This window comes from Leptinotarsa decemlineata, unplaced genomic scaffold, assembly GCF_025532065.1.
Source record: "Leptinotarsa decemlineata unplaced genomic scaffold, Ldec_3_MD MMD2_tig00026340_RagTag_RagTag, whole genome shotgun sequence".
NCBI classification, from domain to species: domain Eukaryota; kingdom Metazoa; phylum Arthropoda; class Insecta; order Coleoptera; family Chrysomelidae; genus Leptinotarsa; species Leptinotarsa decemlineata.
The window spans coordinates 11602461-11626043 of record NW_027412694.1 but is presented as its reverse complement, the minus strand read 5'-3'; the positions used below and the strand labels follow the sequence as shown (position 1 = coordinate 11626043).

The 23583-nt window shown below is 33.6% G+C and overlaps 1 protein-coding gene across 1 annotated transcript; it reads left to right on the top strand.

Annotated features, from left to right (window-relative positions):
* The first annotated feature begins 65 nt into the window (after window positions 1-65).
* LOC111510258 (suppressor of Hairy wing) lies at window positions 66-21873 on the top strand. Its single transcript, XM_023166168.2, has 11 exons — window positions 66-267; window positions 635-921; window positions 1010-1203; window positions 3866-3999; window positions 4058-4174; window positions 7302-7586; window positions 8538-8694; window positions 11855-11964; window positions 18658-18979; window positions 19167-19566; window positions 21252-21873. Exons 2-11 carry the CDS (start codon window positions 638-640, stop codon window positions 21430-21432), a joined length of 2184 nt encoding a protein of 727 aa, XP_023021936.2. The 5' UTR covers window positions 66-267; window positions 635-637; the 3' UTR covers window positions 21433-21873.
* Window positions 21874-23583: the final 1710 nt, after the last annotated feature.

Here is a 23583-nt window from a genome sequence, read left to right as displayed (position 1 = left end):
TTGACATGAACTATCACTCGGTTTCGACATTTTTGACATAGAGGCAGACAGGCGCATTAACATAAACGCCACGCCTGGATAATAGGTAGCCACCATTTTATGTGCTACGAGCTACGATGTTTGAAAGGTTGTCCACTTTTCAGGGGTGAAAGTTCAGATAACAGAAGTTTAATTAGTGGAAGTTCGGAAGTTTTGGAAACTTTTTAAAAAATAACTGTTAATAATCATTTATGTTGTGCAACGATTTTGTTGAATAATTTAATTCTGGTAAGACCATGTTTAGGTAACTGAACTATAAAGTAAAATATTTCCCATGCACTCATCTTTACAAATTTTTGCATTGCTAGTGGCATATTTGAAATCATTAGAAATTGCTTCTAATTTGTTTTGTGATATGGCAATTTCTGAATTTCACTGTCACAGTAACCTTCATCCTGTCGACCTCCTTAGTTGTTGCATAGTTTTCAGATTTAAATTGAAATATATTTCTATCAAATCAATTTTAGAAATGAGTTCATGTAAACTCATTGTCATCATGGAAATCAGATTGCCAGAATTTAATATAGATGAAATATTCAAATATTTTTCTGGCAAAACTTGACAATACTTGGTTACTGGAATAATAATTTTTCAGGAAATGGAAAACTTTGCCATAGATGAACAAGTGAAAAATGAATCAACAGATGTCAAAACTGAATATCAAGAGGTAACAGAAAATAGAGAAGATAATGAAGGATCAGATGAATATGAGGAAAATGTTAGAGGGCAAGAAGTTCATACTGTTGTTCTCCAGAATATTCAAATTGCTCAAGGTGGACAGCAATTTCCCATTATTCTTAATCAGTTTCCCTCAAATAATTCTGATGGAAATTTGCATATAGATACGATGGATCAAAATGTTATTCACACATACATTATCGAGTAAGAATGATTTTTTTGTATTACCTAAATTTAAATTATCATTTGACATTTTGTTGGAAGTGGTAATTAAGTATTGTTATGATTTTAGTAATACAGAATTCAATGCTGTTGAAGGACATGAAATAGTTTATGAAGACATAGGCGATGATGAAAATGCTGTACAGTATGTTATTGAGGATGGGGGTGAATTTGAAATACAGGGACAAATGACACAATTTAACGATGAAGCAATGCGATATACATATCAAGTAGAGGAGATTGATGGTAATGTGGAGCTTGCAGGTAATCAAGTTTTTTTTATTAGACTTATTTTTGTCTGCTGATCACAAATCTCGTATAAAATTTGGATTTTCAACTACTCCAAAGTCAAAACTGTTTAAAAATTGACTCAGAAGAACATGGTTTGTTTATTTATGCAAATGAACACAACTTGTCAATTCAGAATTATTTTGAATGAAACACTACCCAAACTACTAAATTTGACAATGTAGCATGACTCATTTCCGGTTCAATTTTGCCAAGAGATGCTTGGAAAAAATCGTGGAAAAATTTCCTTGTAAAGGTGATATGTAGTTTTATTAACAATTGTGATGTAGTTCGCTGGGAAAGTTTTTGAAGAAATCAATCCTAATGAAACACCTAGTATAAATTGATTTAAAACTCTAATCACTTCTTTTTTGTGTTCGAGTTTCTTTCTATATTCAATTGAATAAGTATTGCTCAACTTATGAAGTCTTAAGAATGCCACTTTAGCTGTTACCGTTAGCTTCGTGTATTTAGTCAATGCATTTTGAAATTGATCTATCTACATATATATATATATATATATATATATATATATATATATATATATATATATATATATATATATAATTTATTTATTTTTTAATCACATGTATAGCAAGGCTCTTTTTAGGAAATTTTATGATGGCATATGTTTCTGACATGTATACACAAAGATAGATAGATAGATAGATAGATAGATTGATTTATTCTCAATTGATACACAAAAGTGCTTACAGTCGTCAGTTACATAAATGAATGTCATCAGATTATAAACCAATGGTTAGTTACATGAGTCAGAATAAATATCTTAAAATGTTAGTTTAACTAATATAACATATATGCACACAGACAAAAACTTACTAAATATACTTGAAATAAATAAAAGGTTACCAATTATGAGAACACATGCTTTATCCCGTCATAATAATCATATGTACTGTATAAACACATATCCTTCAAGATTTCTTTAATTTTATTTCTGAAACTAGTCAATGTTTTGTATATGGTCTGGAAGCTGGTTGAAATAGCTTATTTCTACTATTTGGGTTTTGTAAATTCTATGGCGAGGTTGTAAAATATGATTTTTCCCCCTAGTGTTATATGTGTGATTCATTCTGTAATTTGAAAAATTATATATGTGTGTTCTAAAATTATAAGGTTTTCGTACACAATGCTGGAGTAGAGAGTCATAATACCTAGTTTTTCAAAAATTGGTTTGCAAGAGTCATCAAATTTGGCTTTTACAATTGAACGCACAGCTGCCTTTTGCACCATGAATATTCTTTACAAGTGAGTATCAGCTGCATTTCCCCAACTTAATATTCCATATGTCATGACCGAATGAAAAAGTGCATAGTAAACTGTAATAGCAATATCTTAATTGATGAGACGTGATATGCTGCGTATAGCAAATACTGTTTTTGACAATTTGCTACACAAATAGTCAATTTGAGGTATCCAAGACATGTGATTATCTAAATATACACCAAGGAATTTGACACATTTAGTTTCAACAGATGTATAATCAGTTGTAAAAATACAAGTTTGAGTTTCATTGTGATTTAGATACAATTCGTTGAGATCAAACCATTCTTTTGCCGTTGACATAATATTTGTAGGAATAATAAGGTTTTCATTTTTGTTATTAGAATATGTGATGTTTGTATCATCTGCATTCAGTATTGTAGTTAATTTGTCATATATATTGGTCATAAAATCAGGTAAATCATTTATATAGATAAAAAATAGAAGAGGTCCCAATATGGACCCCTGAGGAACTCCTCTTTTTGAAGTCAGTTTCTCACTGAATTTATTATCCCTGTACACAGCTTGATATCTGCTTTCTAAGTAAAAACATATTAATTTGTTGGCTAGGGCTCTTATTCCATACCTGTGAAGTTTTTCTATGAGCTTGGTATGACTTACACAGTCAAAAGCCTTAGAAAGATCGGTAAAGATTGTATGCATTGCTCTTTATTTTCGAATGCTTATCAGATAAAAACTTATTTTATATATATCATGAGTTTTTTTAGATTTAATGTTGGAAATAATAGTACTTGTTTCATATTCATCTACAGGCTGAAGGAATATGCAATGTGATCCTTTATTGCCATATATGTGATTTTTTGATGATGTGCATAAACCAGTGTCGATGTTGCTAACTATATCGGAGGAATAATTAAGAAAACAATGGTTAAATAGATTTATGTCAATATCATTTGTTTGTTATTTTTTATCTCTACCAATTTCACAATTAACTATTTTCCAAACTGTTTTAGCCTTGTTTTCAGAATGATTTATTTGGTTCCTAATATTGTTTTCTTTACTTTCTTTAAGAATATGTTTGAATTTATTTTTTTGCTCGAGATATAGGGATTTATTATATTCACTAGGATTTAATTTAAATATATCATATAAAAAGTTTAGAGTTTCTTTATTTTTGTTGATTTTTTCAGAGTCCAAGTGATAGGTTTTCCTAGTCTACTTTAAGTCTTCATCCTTCAAAACTATTGGGAACACAATGTTAAAAAGGTTCATAAAGATTCAGTTTTTTTTTATTTACTGTTTTAGCGAGTTTCACTTCAGTCCAAGGCTCATTTTGTAATAAGTTATTGAATGTGCATAAATGTTATTAAAAAGAACAATTATCAACTTGCAGAGGCAGACAAGCAGGAAACAGCGGAGGTAGTTGAATCCCAAATAGAAGAACAGGAAAGTAAAATCGAAATGGATCAAATCAAAGAGGAACATGTGGAATGCGATATTTGTCAGAAAGTTTTTAGGACTTCAGCAGTAAGATAGAAATTAATCAACAAAATTATGTTACAAAATATTATTATTTTATTATCAGGGTCTCAAAAGGCACATCACAGTCAATCATTGTGCCAAAAGTGATATGGATGGAAGCGATCCTCTTACTTTACAGTTATGTCCTTGCTGCGGCGAACCATCAGATTCAGCACATACAGTAAGTATTTTATTTGAAGGAGATCAAATGAAATAGAGTTTCAGTCACAATTTTGTAGTGTTTTTACCAAGAGATTTTCGTTTCTTGTCTCGAACAAGACGTTTATTCAAGATTTGTCTTGAAAAATTGTGTCGGCAAGACAAGAGATTGGGTAATTTTGGACAAGACAAAACAAATCGAAATAATCCTTTAGCGACGAGAGAACAAAAAAAATTATCAACTATTATTTTAATTAATTATCTCAACCAGAATGTGTCGATGAACTCAGTTCTTTGTATGGCGATAAAGTACCATCAAAAGCCGCAGTATATCGCTGGTATACTGAATTCAATCGTGGTCGTATTTTGGTCGCCGACAAATTCCGTGAAGTTCGTCCAAAATTGGTTGTTGTGCCACAAAACATCGATGCAGTGCATGCACTGATAATGGAAGATCGTCATGTGACATATTGTGAGATAAAGGCACTCTTGCACATTAGTTCCACTTTGATACATTCGATTTTGCATGAACAGTTAGTTGTAAAAAAACTTGTTCTTGTTGGATACCCCATAATTTATCAGTCGCTGAAAAAAAGACTCGCGATTGTGGTGCTTCAAAAAAAAAGTATAAAATCGTGACAAGATGACGAATCATGGATATATGATTATGAGCTGAAAACAAAACAGCAATCTACCGTGTGGGTATTCCAAGGCGAGCTAAATTCAACAAATGTTGTTCGTTGAAGAAGCACAGCGAAGCAGATGGTCACCTGTTTCTTCGGGCGAATGGGTCATGTGGCCACTCTTCCACTTGAGCAACCTAGAATAGTCAATTCTGAATGGTACACGACCATTTGTTTTCCGGAAGTTTTTGGAGAAATTGGTAAAACTAACCGCTGAAGACGGTCATGACAATGCGAGCTCTCACACATCTCGTCAAACAGGTGAAATTTTGAGCAATCAAAACATCGAATTGGTGACTCATCCTCCGTATAGTCCTGATTTGGCACCAAATGACTTCTTTTTGTTAATCAAAGATAAACTGCGTGGTCAACGATTTACAAGCGCCGAAGAACTGCTTTGACAAATAGTGTGAACGAATGCAAATGTGTATTGATCATCAAGGAGAATATTTCGAAACAACAGTAAAGCCTTTTTCATTATAAAATATCATTTGGTGTTCCCAAAATATAAATAGCACCCCGCATATGGCATCAAGTATGTTCATAAACAACAGAACTCGTTTATCTCCCTGTTTTGAATGAATAATTGACAGTTTCAGCAGCAAGTTTTCACTGAGTAGTGTCTTGAAGGTATTCAGTTATTAATTTACAACTGCCATCACTGCTTAAGAAATGTATCCACTGCTATTCTGAACACCAATATTTTCTCTGTGAAAGAAGTAGAGACAAAATAAGTGAAGATTGCCTTCTCTCGTCTAAAGAGAGACGAATTTTGTCTCAACTAGTTTTTTCATTTTTTGAAGCATTAATATAAATCCACAAAGAATATACAAAACTATTTGAACATCTTATTAAGACTCTGAACTGAATTTCAGTTTTTTTCATTAACAATAACCGAATTATTAATCTAAGATAGTTATAGCTTTGTTCACACTTTTGATAACATTTGTTTTTTATTCTTTAGAATTGAGTTATTGAGGATTAATGAGGTAATAAAGATCTAACAGTCTATTTTATTGATTTCATATATGCCACAATATATATATATATATATATATATATATATATATATATATATATATATATATATACAAATATGAAAGTTATTGAGTGTCTTGATATAGAAACAGAAGTTAATATCGGACTTAGCACTCATGAAAGTGGCAAACCATAGACACGTGTTTCGGGCTTTTGGCCCATCATCAGTATGGTGCAGCCAAGTGTAAGGATGGGCAACACTTGGTTACCAAAAGATAGAAATACAAATGCACGGAGCCACCAACAGGAGCCAACCGCACATTTGTGGTTTCAGTTGATAGATCTCGTGTTCACAAGAAAACTATCAAAATCACGCAGGTAGCTATAGCTGCCTCCGTGGTGATTTTGATAGTTTTCTTGTGAACACGAGATCTATCAACTGAAACCACAAATGTGCGGTTGGCTCCTGTTGGTGGCTCCGTGCATTTGTATTTCTATCTTTTGGTAACCAAGTGTTGCCCATCCTTACACTTGGCTACACCATACTGATGATGGGCCAAAAGCCCGAAACACGTGTCTATGGTTTGCCACTTTCATGAGTGCTAAGTCCGATATTAACTTCTGTTTCTATATCAAGACACTCAATAACTTTCATATTTGTATAATTTCCTGGACCCGGATGTCACGCAGGTAGCTATAGCTGCCTCCGTGGTGATTTTGATAGTTTTCTTGTGAACACGAGATCTATCAACTGAAACCACAAATGTGCGGTTGGCTCCTGTTGGTGGCTCCGTGCATTTGTATTTCTATCTTTTGGTAACCAAGTGTTGCCCATCCTTACACTTGGCTGCACCATACTGATGATGGGCCAAAAGCCCGAAACACGTGTCTATGGTTTGCCACTTTCATGAGTGCTAAGTCCGATATTAACTTCTGTTTCTATATATATATATATATATATATATATATATATATATATATATATATATATATATATAAATTATGTATCACGTTGTTTGTCCGCGATGGACTCCTAAACTACTTTACCAATTTTAATCAAATTTGAGGTTATCCTCAAAAAAATCATCTAATGTATAGTAAGCCTTTTTGACCAGAATTACCTTCAAGTATCTCCTAAAAGATAATATCGTGACACATTCTGTTGAACTAATGAAAATACTCATTTCAGTTTACCATATCTGTGACATTTTCCCTAGATTATCATTTCATATTATTTAAAAATGTATATTGGATCACCTCTTTTATTTTCAAATAACGGTAACAATGGAGTAAATGCTCTCTCACACACTAGTGCTACATCTGCCTTTCTCTCGCATATTTTTTATAATTACTGATTTCATAATTACTGACTTCAGGTTCTGGTTTGAATATAAGTTAAAATTCAGTAGGAAATTCGGAAGTAATGAGCTACTTAGTCAGGTAATTTTCATTCGAGACAAAAAAATTATTGAACATGTTTTTTTTCAGATTGGTGACATCAACTGCGAGCAGTGCGGAAAACTTTTTGTTCAAATGAGTTGTCTTCAACGTCACTTGAGCATTGAACATCCTGAAGGCGATGAATTTACTTGTGTTGAATGTAAAAAAGTTTTCAAAACAAAAGAGGGATTGATTGACCATATGAAAGTGCACCCTATCAAAACAGTAAAGTGCCTAGATTGCAATAGGGAATTCACAAGAAAATACCATCTTGACAGGCACATAGGACAGACAGGATGTATGGGGTATCAAAGAAAAGCATATGATTGTAGGGTAATATACAATGAATTAATCATTCTATTTATTTATAGTACGCAAGATAACAATGTGATTACTTCTACAATGTTTAAAATACTGAAAAACTATACAGGGTGTTCATTAAACGTGCGGCAGAAAATTAAGGGACTATTCCTTGGACTATTCTAAAGATATCTTGTCCTTTGAAGCGTTTTGTTTCGAAGATACGGGGCGGAAAAGAATGTTGACAATAACAATTTTGGTAATTTCAAATTTATAACTGTAGCCGAAATAAAAGTATAGTGAATCACACTGGAACTCCGTTAGTACCTATCAACAACATTTTTGTGCCAGCGTTTTTTTCAATCCTTGAAACAGTTCTGATATACACTTTTTGGTATGTTCTTGAGCTCTCTCAGCGATTCGGTTTTAATCTCCTCAATTGTCCCAATGACCAATGAGCAGGTTCATTATCGTGATGCAAAAGTCAGTCATTGTTTTTCCACAATACCATTCATTGCCAGCATTTAGGTTATATTTATATTGTAAGTCATTTTATTTTATTGATTGATAAATTCTTCATTAACCCTTCTTCAACATCATAAGTTTACTAGAAAATAAAGTAATTGTTAACATTTTGAAGACCTAGAAAAAGAAAAAAGTGGTTTCATAAAGTAACGGCAGAATCAATCAGAAAAAAAAGTTGCTATAATGCTTAGTATACTAAATCTGCCTATTCCTCGGGTGACGATTCACTGAGAAATGTGTAATTTGACGGCGAGATTTCTATTTTTGTAGTTAGACAAATTAATTATTGAACTTTCCAGATTGTGACACAACAGAATCCCGAAAGATATATCATGTTTGAATACAAATAAACGTAATTAGCTAAGATAGTCAAATTTATAAAACCAATATATTGATTCGATAAAAAATTGCAATAAAAGCTATGTAGAGTATTTTACCTTGTTTTGTTGTTTTTTCCAGGTATGTAAAAGGTTCTTCACTCGTAAGGATAATTTAGCGGAACATTTAAGAGCTCATGCAGGTCAAGCTAAGAAGAAAAAGAAGTATCAATGTGAATTTTGTGATAAAGAATTCCAAGGTTTTGCTTTGTTGAATGTTCATATTCGTACCCATACAGGTAGGTTAAGTTTGTAAAAAATATTACAAGTATGTTTGCCATTGTTGAAATAATTTGAGATATCTCAATAAATATTTATTCTACTGTGTTGTGGTATATACTGATTGATAGAGAATTTTGTACTCTATACATTGATGACGTTCATTTTTCCAAATTTAAACTTTTATGGCTCTTTTCAGTCGGTAGGGGGCTGTGAGGGATCATTTCTCAAGTCGTAAGGGGCTGTGAGGAAACTGCAGGCACTGAAATATTATATAGCGTTGTTATGCGATTTTCAACCAATTTTTCTATACAAATTCAAATTTAACCAAAGCGCGGAAGAAACTTTCTGAAAAATTAACCGGTATTTTGTAATATAGTGTAATGAACGCACTGCTCGACGTTAGTTTGCGGAATTTTGTTCCTGACGTTTTAGTCTCGAAGATGAGCCCCAAAGTGGTAATCCAAGACGAAAATTGGTGGACCCATCACAAACGGTGCATGGGATGGCTCTTATGTGGTTTTTGATGGTTTAAAATGGATTGGAAAGGTCATGAAGCTTGAGAAGTGGGTGCCACGTGATTTGAATGATCACATTTCGAGGTATGTTCTTTGCAACCAAAATTATCCTTTTTTGGATTGGATCATCACGTGTGATGAAAAGTTATTCCTCTAGCATTACAAGAGATAATCAGGACAGTAGTTCGACACTGATGAGCTACCTAGACACTTCCCAAAGACGAAAAACCACCAAAAAAAACCATTGTCACTGTATGATGGTCAGCGGCTTGTGTGATTCATTATAACTTTCTGCAACCGGGCCAAACCATCACAGCAGAATCCTATTGTGAACTGTACCGAAACATACGCCAGCCGCAGATGGCACTGGTCAACAAAAGAGGTCCGATCCTGCTTCATGACAACGCCCGTCCGTACGTTTCGCAAATCACCGTCCGAAAGTTGAACGAACTGAGCGTCGAAGTTCTGTCTCACCTACCATACTCACTAGACTCCCTTGTTGGCATCTTTTCAAGCACTTCGATAAGTGATTTCTCGCCGGTAGAACCTTCGCCAATCAGGACCAGGCACGGCATTCGTCGACTTCCTCGAATTCCTAGCATATATTTTTTATGCTGACGAAATTAATCGACTTATGTTATGTTGGCAAAGGTGTACTGATTCAAATGGCACTTATTCCAATTAAATTGCATGAGTATTCACCGAGATATCACAGTTTGAAGTAGACTTATAAAAACGGACAAAACTTTTACAAAAGCTGCAGCACTTATCTCAAAATGCTTTAGCTTTTAAAAAAAAGAGCTAAAACTTTGTTACTGATATATTCATAAACCTTCCAAAAATTTTGTTTCAAAAACCTCGTGTGTGTGCGAGCGCGCGTGCATGCGAGTGTGTGGGTATGTGTGTTCGCGCCTGCATGCGCGTGCGCGTGTGTAGGCCATATGTAGCCCAGATCAACAGACGTGTGACAAGTAGAGTATACAAACATCAACTTGCTGTCCGAAAGTCAGACTCATCCTTAGCTCTGCCCAAACATCATCAAGAGACGGGACACAACATAGACTTTGTGAACACTAAGACCATTGCCACGCGAGGCCATCGTAATCGAAAAGCAACCTTCCTGGCCTGAACAAACGTGATGAGGGTCTGAGACTTCGAACTACCTGGAAACCACTAACTTCCCTATCCTCACCCTCCAAGACAAACTTGCCTGTACTTGGATCACATCAGGTACTATTCTTTGTGTTGGATCTTCTCTAGGTTTATTGTTTCTAGGAGTCTGTTTTGATTTGTTTAATATATTGAAAGTTAGGTCTTTTTGTGTTTTGATTTGTACTTGTTCCTCGATAAGTGATTTTTGACTGTTAAATTTATGGATGTTTAAGTTTTACCAAATGTCCATAAGGTTTCTCTTATTGACTTGTTTTATGAGTTTTATGTTTTCTGGTGGGGGAAAATTATGTTTGTTTTGTATGGCGTGTGTTGCGAGGTTTGATTTATATACTATGGCACAATGAGCACAAAAAGGCATATATATGTATACATATGCATACATGCACAAAAAGGCATACATATGTATATATATGCATACATATGTATGCCTTTTTGTGCTCATTGTACCTTTGGATCAGTCATTTCTTGGTTTGGCCGATATAGATTTTATTGCAGTCCGAGCATTGTATACTGTATATCCCGTTTTGATTTTTGTCTTCTTCTTTTTCATAGCTGTTTATTTTTTGTGTTATTTTCGTGTTTGGCTATGTTCAATGGCTTGAAGATGTTTGTTAGTTTTTTGGTCTGGTGTCCTAAGTACGTAAATGCTGTCCATCATTGTGTTGTTTTGTCTGTTGGGGTGGCTTGATCCTTGTTCTATATTTTTTGTTTGATTCTGTTTTCTAATTTGTCTATTGTCTTTTGGGTGTATGCGTTTTCGTTCGCTATTTGGTATATGATTTTCCGTTCTTTGTTTCGGGCTTCATTGCTGAGTGGTATCCTTAACATTCTATATATGAATGCGTTATAGGCAGCCATTTTTTGTGATTGTGGATGGTTTGAATTTGGGGGTATGGTGAAGCTTGTTTGTGTAGGTTTCCTGTATATTGCCATTTGAAATTGTGTTTTGTTGTGGTTATATCCGATATATACCAACACAAAGAATAATACCTGATGTAATCCAAATACAGGCAAGTTTACCTAAAGTACTTGAAGTACCTGTATTGAGGCGTTCGGACCGTATAAAATGACACACAACATTCAGATAGAGTGGGACCTAGAGGATGACAGCACGACCAGCTGTCGAAAGCGCTCGCAGATAATTAAACAGAAGTTATAGAGCTTTAAATCCTTTTTGTAACTTACATTAATAGTGAAATACATTAATAATGATAATATCTATATATATATATATATATATATATATATATATATATATATATATATATATATATATATATATATATATATATATATATATATATATATATATTCTTTGGAAAAAGTAGTATAATAAACTTTAAAAGTTGAAATTTGTACCAAGAATAACTAAGAGAACTTTTTCTATTAAAATATACATTTTCATTGTTAACTTGTTTTGTTTCAACAATTGAAAATTTTTTCAAGATGTTTATTGAGATACTAAAAACAAGTATTTCTAAAATTTCAGGTGAGAAGCCATACTCATGTGATTTCTGTCCTAAAAAATTTCCATCCGGTGGGGCAATGAAGAAGCATCGCCGCATGCATACAGGAGAAAAGCCTTATAAATGTGATAAGGTTCGTACTATACTCAATTGCTGATCATTGATATTGACTTCATATTTGTTTTCCATACTAAACATATTTTTGCAACCTTGTATTTAATTTGCAATGTTTGTAGGTAAGTGTGTATGGATATGTATAGTATGTACTTACAAATGTTCGGGTCAGATTCTTTGTCTGAATTTTGAAGCATGGTTAGCCAAATGAAGCATTCTACATACAAAATGATGGACAGCGTAAGATGGCGGACTAGTTTTTTCAAAGCAAACACACGATACGGATATCAAAAGAAACAGTTTGCTGAAAAAAATACCAAAAATAATATATTGTCTTATTGTCACTCTAAATCTGATATGGCGGTCCGCCCAAGAGAGTGGACTAGTGTTTTATCAACTTCAACTTCTTGGAGAGGATTTCAGAAAAAGGGCATTTCAGAAAACGGTAATAAGTTGCTAAAGGCATTCAAAATTTGGGGCTGTGGTCGTGGGTTTTAAATTTTGTGGAATAATTTTTTTTGGATGGGGTGCCACTTGATTTTGCTAGAAAATTATTCAATCGTTACTTCAGACTAAGACTTCAGAAAAAGGTAATAAGTTGCTAAAGGCATTCAAAATTTGGGAATAACTTTTTTTGGATGGGGTGCCACTTGATTTTGCTAGAAAATTATTCAATGGTTACTTCAGACAAGTCTTCAAAAATGATATAGATGCGATAGCAGTTATAGTTTTTAATAAAAATTATGTATATAGTGTAACAAATGAATTAATCAACGCTGCTCCAGCAGCAGTAAGATCTCACTATATAATAATTGTACAAATTCATATAACTTTCAACATGGCTCTATAAGAATGATATTTGAAATATGCGTTATATATATATAACTGGCAGACCCGGCCACACGTTGCTGTGGCTGAGGTTTTTGTTATATTAGATAGATAGATAGATAGATAGATATGTTTATTCATCACTGAAGTTTTACAAGATACAGCATATAAACTTGCTCCCTAAAACTTATCGGACTAGTCAGACATACAACAAAAATAAAAGCATAACCTACCCTATACCAATTTATATATACTATGAACAGAATGCTAAGAACTCGTCCATTGAATAAAAGGCATTTGAACATAAAAGATCAAACAATTTTGATTTAAATAATTTAAAGCTCTCAATTTCACCCATTAGTGTGACTGTGTGATTATAGCAAATAATTCCCTGATACATATATGAATTCTGTCCCAGTGACAAGCGAGAGAATGGCAAACGTATACAATTAGCGTTGCGTGTACTATAATTGTGGATCATAAAACCCCTCTCATGGCTGAAGTGCCGTTTTTTTACCTCAAGAGTTATTAAATATATATATATAAGCATGAAAGAGTTAGAATTCTCAAACGAACAAAGATTTCTCTACAGCTCTCTCGAGGGTTGGCTCTCACCATACATCTTAAAATTCTTTTCTGTATTATAAACACCTTTTGAATATGAGCAGAATTGCCCCAAACAATAAGACCATAACTCAGTGTGGACTGAACAAGACCATAATAAGCTAGCTTAAGAGTTTCCAGAGATACTGTTCCTTGTAGTTGTCGAATAACAAAGCAAACACTGCTTAGTTTGGATACAATATGATCTGTATGAACATTCCATGTGAGCTTCTGATCTATGTATACTCCAAGGAATTTACAATATTTTACTTGCTCTATGGACCTATGATTCATTCTTATTAATAGACTATGGTCAAGGCTGATATTTTGTTGTTGAAATACCATAAAACAAGTTTTATTGATGTTGACTGATAATCCATTATTCTCGCACCATTGTTGGAATTCGCGCGCACATGTATTGCTAGTTGTAACAGTGCCTGCTAGAGATTTTTCAGCCACCAGCTGGTTTGTATCATCTGCATAGATAATCATTTTGTTATGAGATATACATGAATATATAATATCATTAATGAAAGCAATAAATAGTGAAGGACCTAAAATAGAGCCTTGAGGTACACCAGTTGTTACTTTTAATCGGTTAGATTTCACTTTGTCTACAACCACTATCTGTGACCTATCCTTTAAATAGGATTCTATCCAAGTGTTGGCCACTCCTCGAATACCTATCCTATAAAGTTTCTCTATTAATAATCTGTGATCTATAGTATCAAAAGCCCTACTAAGGTCATAATAAACGGCTATTGGATTTTGTTTTTCATTCAAGCAGTAATAAATATGGTTACATAATTCTTTTATAGCAGTTTCTGTAGATTTTTTATGCCTGAAGCCATGCTGACAATTTAGAATAAGATTATTTTGTTCTATAAAATTGCTTAACCGTGTATTGTAACTGCTTTCGAGGACTTTCGCGAATTGAGATTGTATACACACGTTTCTATAACTTCCTACGTCATTTCTAGATCCCTTACCCTTAAATATTGGCACAGACTTTGAGGTTTTGAGAACTTCTGGATATTTTCCTTTTTCATAGGATTTATTAATTATGAAAGATAGTGCATTACATATTATATCACTGACAAATAAGAGTAACCCCAGAAATATCATCAATTCCTGCAGAAGGTTTCTTAGTTGTTTTTTTTATAATGTCTTCAATTTCAGGTGGACTTGTAGGATACAGAAACATTGTGTTATAAGAAAAGGGGGAGAATTTATGGTTGTTCATCTGGTTTTGTATTTACCACATTCATGAAAAACTCATTGAAGTAATTACCTATTTTGAATTTATCATTTTCAAGTTTATCTTCTATATTTATTTGCAATGGTGTAACAGATATTGTGTTGTCTTTTGCTTCATTAATTATTTGCCAGCTTTCTTTAGATATATTACTGGTCTCAACAAGTCTTGCCTCATTATATTCCAATTTAGCTTGCCGTACCTTATGTCTATAAATAACTTTTAAATTTCTGTACCGTTCTCGAATAACATCAATATTAGTAATTTTTGCAACTTTAGCCATTTCACATAAAGTTTGATGGAGCTCTTTTATTTCTGAAGTAAACCAAGGCTTCTTACGGTTTTAAGGAATTTACGTTTTAGAGGAAAAGCCATTTGGAAATTATATTCGTAAGTGGCATAGAAGTTATTGAAAGCTTCATCAACCGTACTAGAGTTATAAGTATCGTACCACTCTTCTGACAATAACAGATTTCTAAATGTTATCATATTAGCACCTGAGTAATCACGTGAGAATATTGTTTTTTTATATTCTCCTTATTCACTGGTATTGAGAATGTACATGTTTGAAATGTGTGATCTGACAAATGTGTGTCTATAATATCGACTGAATTTATTGTAATATTCGAGAATATGACATCGATACTTGTTGATGTTGTTCTTGTGATACGTGTTGGTTTATTAATGCAATTTTTCATGTCAAATTCTTGAAATAAATTCACTATTTTTTTCACATCCTTACCGTCAGTTAAAAAATTAACATTTATATCACCACATACAATATAATAATAATTTTTTTCATATATATGACACATCAGTTCATACATTTCATCAACAAAAATGTCAATATTACTATCTGGTGTTCTGTAGGCTGCAACTATGTATAACTTAGTTTTTTCACTTTGGTTCTCTATTGTAGTTATAGTTATTTCAAAGTGTTTTTCAACACATTTTTCATACTTAAAAGGTTTTGCAATGTACTTAGTTTTGGCTACAATACAGACTCCTCCATGATTTTGATCTTTTCGACAGTAAAAATTTACAAGATTGTAGTCAGTAAATGTAAGACTCTTCATTTCAGATAATGCTAACCAGTGCTCACTAAAGCAAGCAATATCTATGTTATGTGCATCCATAAGAACCTCCAACTGATATTTTTTCTCCGATATACCTTGGATATTGAAGTTCAGGAGAGTGATAATATTCTGAGAAACTTTCTTATTGTTTGATATGAAAGGTTCTCCTTTTTTGACTTCTATTCCTTGATGGTTGATGATTTCACTTGGTCTAAAAAAGAGCTTGGTCTTTTTTCATCTTCCGTTCCAATAACATTTCTTGTCTGATACTTTTCGTGGTACTTACTAAAATTAAACCTTCTAAAATTCACTCCTTTTGGCCAGAATGTTGGTTTATAGAAAAGATCTTTGAACTTAAAGTCTCCAGCTACCAAGAAAGTTTTCAGTCTTCTTTCTTCTTTCAAATCCTTGACAATGAACTCCCCCTCGGGTTCCTTGGTTTTTTTCCCAGAAATGTTAATATATCAGACTCATTTACGTTTTGCGATATTTTATAAAGGTACATCCATACTCTCTGCTTTCCTCCTTGAAATTTATCTTCTTCTTCTGACTGTCCCACATTTCTCCTGAAAGATCGTTTTTTCCTTTGTATATTGTAGTAAAGTATTTAAGAGGAACGGTAGGAGAACATCAGTCACGGGGACCACCATGCTTTTTTACATAGATGCTATTTGTAAAAAAATTTGGCAACCTCCATGACAGATTTTCTACTACCGTAACCCCTTAGTATAATGAAATTATTATTTACGAACGAAGACAGAAACGATAAAGCTGGTATAAAAATCCACTGGATTGGTATTTCAAGGGGAAGGACTTTGAACACGATTGATTAAAATTTTCGAACAGTTGATATTAAGCAGAAATCAATACAAGAAAATTAACTTTAAAATTTATTTTTATTCAATTTTGTAACAAATGAGTATATTACAAAGTTGTTAGTGAATAACATGTGACACTTAAACTTATGAATGAGGTAGGTAGGGCAGATAGTGTTAAATATTTAACAATAATATTTATTATTTTGAATTATAAATACTTTTAATTTCAATTTATTTTAGCACTAATCGGTGCACAATATTTTTGGTTAATCTGCCTTTAGCTAAGACAAATAGATTCGACGGTTTCCCTACACGTGAACATACAACATATATTTGCCAATGAGAAAAATATGGATTTTTCCAAATCTAAACCACAAATGGACATTGTTTAGCCTTGAGACTTATTTATAGACATGGCAAAATCTAAACGAATTGGAAACTGTAGCCTTCTGAAGGGTATGGTAGAATCTGACGGTATCATTGGAATATGTGGCAACAGGATCACTTTCCCTTCAAACTTCCCAGTTAAAATGGTTGCTTCATGAATATTTACGGTGATCTTTTTGATGACTAAACGCGTACCGTTGCATAATTTGTAATAAAATAATATTGCGACTATAAATTAAGATGTAAGCTGTCCTATCTTTCAAGTTGCATCAAACTGCACACGGTGTGCAAATTTGATTAAAATTGGTTAAGTAGTTTAGGAGTCCATCGCGGACAAACAACGTGACACATAATTTATATATATATTAAGATTTATTTGAAGGGAAATAATAAGATATATGCGCTTCTCTAAGGAATCCCCATGCTTCATTTTTAAGGATGATAATATATTCCTTTTTAAATATAGCCGCTAAAATTCTCGTTTTTCATTTTTCCTCGAGAATTTCCCATATGTCATAAGCAGTTGTTTTGTTTCAAAGCCAATATATTTGACTTTCTTCAACGCATTGTGCTATTAGAGATTTCACTCTGTTTTCTAATTTCATATTAGCAGTCTGATTCCTTTCATCAAAAGTATTGACATCTTTTTCTTGTTGCATGTTTTTGAAACAACTATTGTTCCCTAAGTTTATCTGCATTATAAATATCCACAGGTGGTACCTTTTTTCCTTCAATTAATTCAATAGTATAATTCTCATTCTGAGCCATTTCGAACAGAAAAAAGGTTTTTATAACTTGATTTTGCCTTGCATGTTGTACACTGGAATTTGCACCCATAACCTAACATTTTGTGACGTGATATCTGCTTTCCAATATAACCGCTTGTTTCCTTTTTCTTCCTTTACTTTTCAATGAAACAATTATACTATAATACATACACGTGGGCGTGATATAGGTTATATATTTCAATTTCTAACGTCAGAAAGAAGAGAAAGAGCATTTCATTTGTGTGTAATAATAATAAACGTCTTTATTACTACCACCACCTTTTTTACAGTATTGAGTTTTAATTGCATATATAAAGTTGTAGCAAAAGGCGAAGTTCAATTTTTGCAGCTATGCAAATAACTGCTAAACTGTTCTTCCAAACTGTGAAGTTGCTTTTCCGTGTGTTCATCTATTGTACATTCTTCAAAGGTCGACGTTTCGCCATCATCTCAGATGGCATTATCAAGACTTGTTATCGCTCATTCTTCGTGACATCGCTCGTTATCGCTCCTTCACCGTGAGACGTGACTCCCACTGTCCTAGAATAGTATCAACGACTACATTGTGGGGGCATATCTGATAACAACTACCTGCTGATTGTGATGGGTTTTTCAAATGTCTGAGGTTCAAACTAGAGCAGAAGCAACACTGTTTAAAGTAATTGCCGGAGTATATGTAGATATGTACTGCCAATAGGGCGGCTATTCTTGAATCACTCGGTGTTTGCAATGCATGCGCTGTTTGTAGCATAAACCCAAGAATATAATATATTGAAGGAATCCTTCGCTTACGAATAATTTTCAGAATTATGTATACGCAGAACAATTAGTGATTGAAGAATAGGACCCCAAGACTTTGATGGAGTAGCTAGAAAGAAATTTATGTTTTCTATTATGGAATCAAATCCACAGATTCCTCCCCCTGACTTCTTATTAGCTGATTAACAAACTGCTTCATAATTTTGTTTTTCCCTACAGTGTGACAAAAAATTCGCCGCCAAGGAAACTTTGAATCGTCATTGGCGGACTCATACCGGAGAGAAACCACACCAGTGCCAGTTTTGCGGCAAATCTTTCATTCAGCCATCTCAGTTGCGTGCGCATATCTTTCACCATACGGGCGAAAATGCCTACACGTGCCAATACTGTGGGCGGGCCTTTAATCGCCGGCTTCGGCTTACCACACACATTAAATTCATGCACGAGGGCGCAGATCCTTTGCCCTGTCCACATTGTGACAAAACATTCTTCAGGAAGGAAGACGTAGCTAGGCACATATTGTGTCACACTGGTGATAAACGTGAGTCCTGAATTTCATATACAATTGCGTTTATTTTATATTTTCCACGATCAAAGTGATTTCATCTTTTCCAAGGTGATTTTAGTTAGACAGTGTGATAAAGCTAGTTTGGAAATTCCTACAACTGTTATATACAAATAATTATGATTGGAATTTTAATTTTTCATTTCATTTCATCATTTTCCAGCGTTCGCCTGTGATGTATGCCAGAAAAGATTCTCTGTTAAGTCATCCCTGAAAATCCACCAGCTGACTCACAAAAAAGAACCACCCTGCGTTTGTGAAACTTGTGGCAGAGCCTTCATTCGCAAGGATTGCCTCATGAGACATATCCGCGCCAGGCACAGGGACGTCCTCGAAGACATATTGGCTAATGCCGAGAAGAAGAGACTGCAGCAGCAACTTCTTGCTGCCGCTACAGATGCTGCATCATTGAGCAATGTCACCGAGAGCATAATCTGGAATGAACTTACATTGACCGAGTCTATCAAAGAACTGCTGACGTTGCTTGTTGATGAGGAGTGTTTGATGGAATTTGGGTATCCTGAGTCACCTGTAGATAGAGTGTTGGATTGTGTTATCAGGAGGTAATCTTTATATTAATCAATTTTTTTTGTTTCGTATGAAAAATCATCAAACACATATTTCTCTAATTATACTTTTTAGAATTTATAAAGACCTTGATCAATAAATTCAAGCACATCAAGATGAAACCACCTAGATACTTGATGATAGAATTATTTTATTCATATATTTATTTATTTACGGCATTGCCTATTATTACAAAATAATTAACAAATTCACAGATACAGTGCATGTCTTTAATGCCCCCTTTTTTTATTTTTTTAACGGGTCAACTCAAAAAATTGAAATTTGGGATAATGAAATTAATGCATGAATACTTTATTTTGAAGTGAAATTGACTAATGAAACTTTCAAAATGGCGACTGGGGGCCATCTGCGAAAAAAAATTAAATGGAAAGGGGGTCTTGTGACACATCATTTTGAAGCTCCTGACGAATACTTCACAACCCTACAATATAATGTCAATATCAACTACTACAAATTGGTGGAACTTTTAATAATTCTGTCTGTCTGTTTGTTTAAAATCTGTTTTTCCGTTAATCAGCTGTCGCCCCCATACGAACGACAACTCTCAGAAGTTGAGAAACTTATGCGAGCTAAGGACTAACGAGGTCTTTTAACGTGTGATTCCTAACACATTGCCTGAATACATTGACATTTAACTACATAATATGAGGTAATAAGCTTGAGGTCAGTTCAGAAGATGCTTGAAATGGTTGCCTTGAACTTCTTGACATTGACATATGAACAACCTATTCCGATATTTCACGCCGAACATTTTCGAACACAGAAACGTCAATATCTCTATAAATATTTATTATTCTCTGCCGTATATCCAATAGTGAAACAGGTTCAATTTCGTACTCCTTTTGTTTCAAATAGCCCCATAAAAAAAGTCCAAAGGTGTCAAATCTGGCGAGCGGATTGGCCATTCTGTAGGACCTCGACTGCAAATCCAACGACCGGGAAAACTAGTATCCAAATAGTTTCTTACTTGTCTGAAGTAATGTGGTGGTGCTCCATCTTGTTGGAATACAATATCCATATCGAATTCATTAGGATTCACTTCGACTATTTCAGTGATGAGAGGGTCAATACTTGTTTCTAGCATATTCAACTACAGTTTCCCTGTTGAATTTTGATCAATAAATAGAGGTCCTACACTATGGTTTCCCAATATTCCTGCCTAAACCTTAATTTTTTCTGGATATTGGGTATGTGCTTCCTGGAAAACGTGAGGGTTGGTGTCACTCCAATAACGGCAATTTTGTCTCTGAACATTGCCGTTTGAAAAAATGTACATTCGTCACTAAAACAAATATTGTAGAAATAGGTAGGACCTAGAAATAGGTAGGACATCACATTATATGAAGGGCACCAAATTGTGGAGTTGTATTCGATTATTGATCAAACAATTGAGCAGTACATGATTTTTAAGGAAGAGAGAGAGAGAGATAATTTCTCTATAGATCTATGAGTGAAACGTAACATTTTTGGTGTTCTAGAAGTAACATTTGCAATATGGGGTTTGAATAACATTTTTGGGACAAAAGGGATTCCTGAATCTTTGATTGTATTTGTTGTTTGCAGTTGCTATCTGAAGAAAGTAAGCAACCTGTTCCTAAACAGAGTTTTATCCATTTATATCTTCCATTTTAAATGTGTTTAATACAAGATTCTATTTCAGGTGTGGATATAAACCAGCGTCTGAGGATGATTTCGACTACCTAGGCCGAATTAGGGAAAACGCCAAGTTGTTGTTCACGGTTGTTATCGACGATGAGGCCGTAAAAGAACTATTGAATAATCAGACAGTAGATGAGGTTATTTTACATGTACTCAGACTGGCTAAGAAACAGGGTACTTGAGATCGTATATGCCATTTTCCAGAAATTGCTTGTTTTAGAGAATTGAACATTCTCAAATTTTTGCTACAACTTATTTTCAATGAAGTTAGCTAATTGAAATTTTATTTTGTTTTTTGGATGTGGGGGATGTGAAATTTTGAATGATTTCAAATATTGCATTAGAAGTACATATTTCATCTTGTGTGTAAATGAGTATTTTGGAATAAAATGTCATTTAACAATTTTTTATAAAATTTTACATACAAATCATGTGGATGTGCAACAATAAGGTAAGCGGCAGGGCTTTGATTATTGGTACTGGCTAGAGATAAATATGCACACAGTGGAATTTTTCATATGTGTTTATTAACTTTTTTATTTACTCACATGTAGATCATAATATATTTATATTTATAAAGGAAGGGAACAACTGTTCAAAAAACATTAAAATCATTTATTTTATTCCTTTGTTTTTTTACACACTTCTTTATTCTTTGATGACTTGGAGAAAAAAACATTAAATCTATATCTTTTATCGTCGATTGTGCACTAGACCTACAGGAAGACACCACAAAAAGCAGACGCCAAAGATTCTACCTCAAAACTGGTGGCCATCAATTATTTTTGTAAAGTTTTTTCAATTAATTCGGAATTTTGGAATTCATTTGTAAACTATCTATTGAGTTATCATTTGAATGTTCTGCCATTTAATTTGAATGTTTTGCCATTTCATTGGAATGTTCTGTCATTTCATTTGAAAAATATACAGTCCTGATCTGTCGTTACAGATCACCGAATATCAATGTAAACTTGTTCCTTATGCAACTTCCCTTTCTACTGGCAAAGGTTTTTGAAACATTCAAAAATGTATTTATATGAGGGGAATTCAACATTGACGGTCTAACAAGGAATATGGACTAACAGGAATTGGACATTGGGGTGATCGTGAAATAATCAGTAGCATTGATTATGTTTTAACCAACAGAGACAGCCTAACTATAAGTTACATTGATATTGCCTTATCGGATCGCCATTCTCAAATAATTAGTTGGAACAATGAAATGAAAAATATTCATCCAAATACAAAGAATTATGAAGAAACTGAATTTAGACATAGAATTCCTTAAAAACTTTGCTACCACAACCTTTACCAATTCCAATGAAGCTTTTAGTGTTTTTTGGGAATATTTTCATCAGTGTTTTGAGGCAGCATATGCTGAATCCACAATAAATAAAAAAAAAACACCATTTACCAAAGAGTAAAATAATGAAATCACCCTTTCCACTTTGCTAGAGAGATACATTGATGATGTCAAGCACTTGACCTGAGGCAACAAAAAATAATAGAAGTAAAAATAGTGAAAATAGTAACATCACTTATAAAAGCCAAGAGTGCTGAAAATGAAATATTTCATAAAAATGGTTCAGTATTCTTTCTACTAATGAAACCAAAACTTTCTGGATTATCATAGAACAACCCACAAAAAATTATGAAAACAAATGTATTACTAAGACTAATCAGTAGCGAAGAAGTCGTAGAAACATTCAGGGAGTATTCCTCAACAATAATTGACGAGAAAATCAGAACACATTTCCCAGGAAAAGATTCATAAAGTTGCACTACTATGACAAATCTGTTAAAAAAATCTGTTTTTCCGTTACTCAGCTGCCGCCCCCATACGAACGACAACTCTCAGAAGTTGAGAAACTTGTGCGAGCTAAGGACTAACGAGGTCTTACCTTTTAACGTGTGATTACTAACACATTGTTAACACAATGTTGATGCAACTATGTTTTTAGAGTCAGTCAAAAAATTAAAGCCTCGTTAAACTATTAAAGTTATCACAAGAATAATCAAAGAATGCGTGGCTATATTATCTGAAGTTATGGGACATATTATAAACTTGTAACTAACGTTACTGTAGTTTTGTCCTATAAGGACATTTTCAAACGATTACAATAAACTAAAATAATTAACAATATTAACCCTTATATATCTATACACCATTGTAGGTAATAACAAACAATTCTTAACTGAGTAACTGAATTTTCTTTAGCTGTGACAATGTGGGTAATCTGGTTAAAGGCGAGGTTCAGACCATTGTCCCATTTGTGCCTGTATGGATTTCGGTTTATTTCGGAAGCAAATTATGTAATGTCGCACTACTTTTT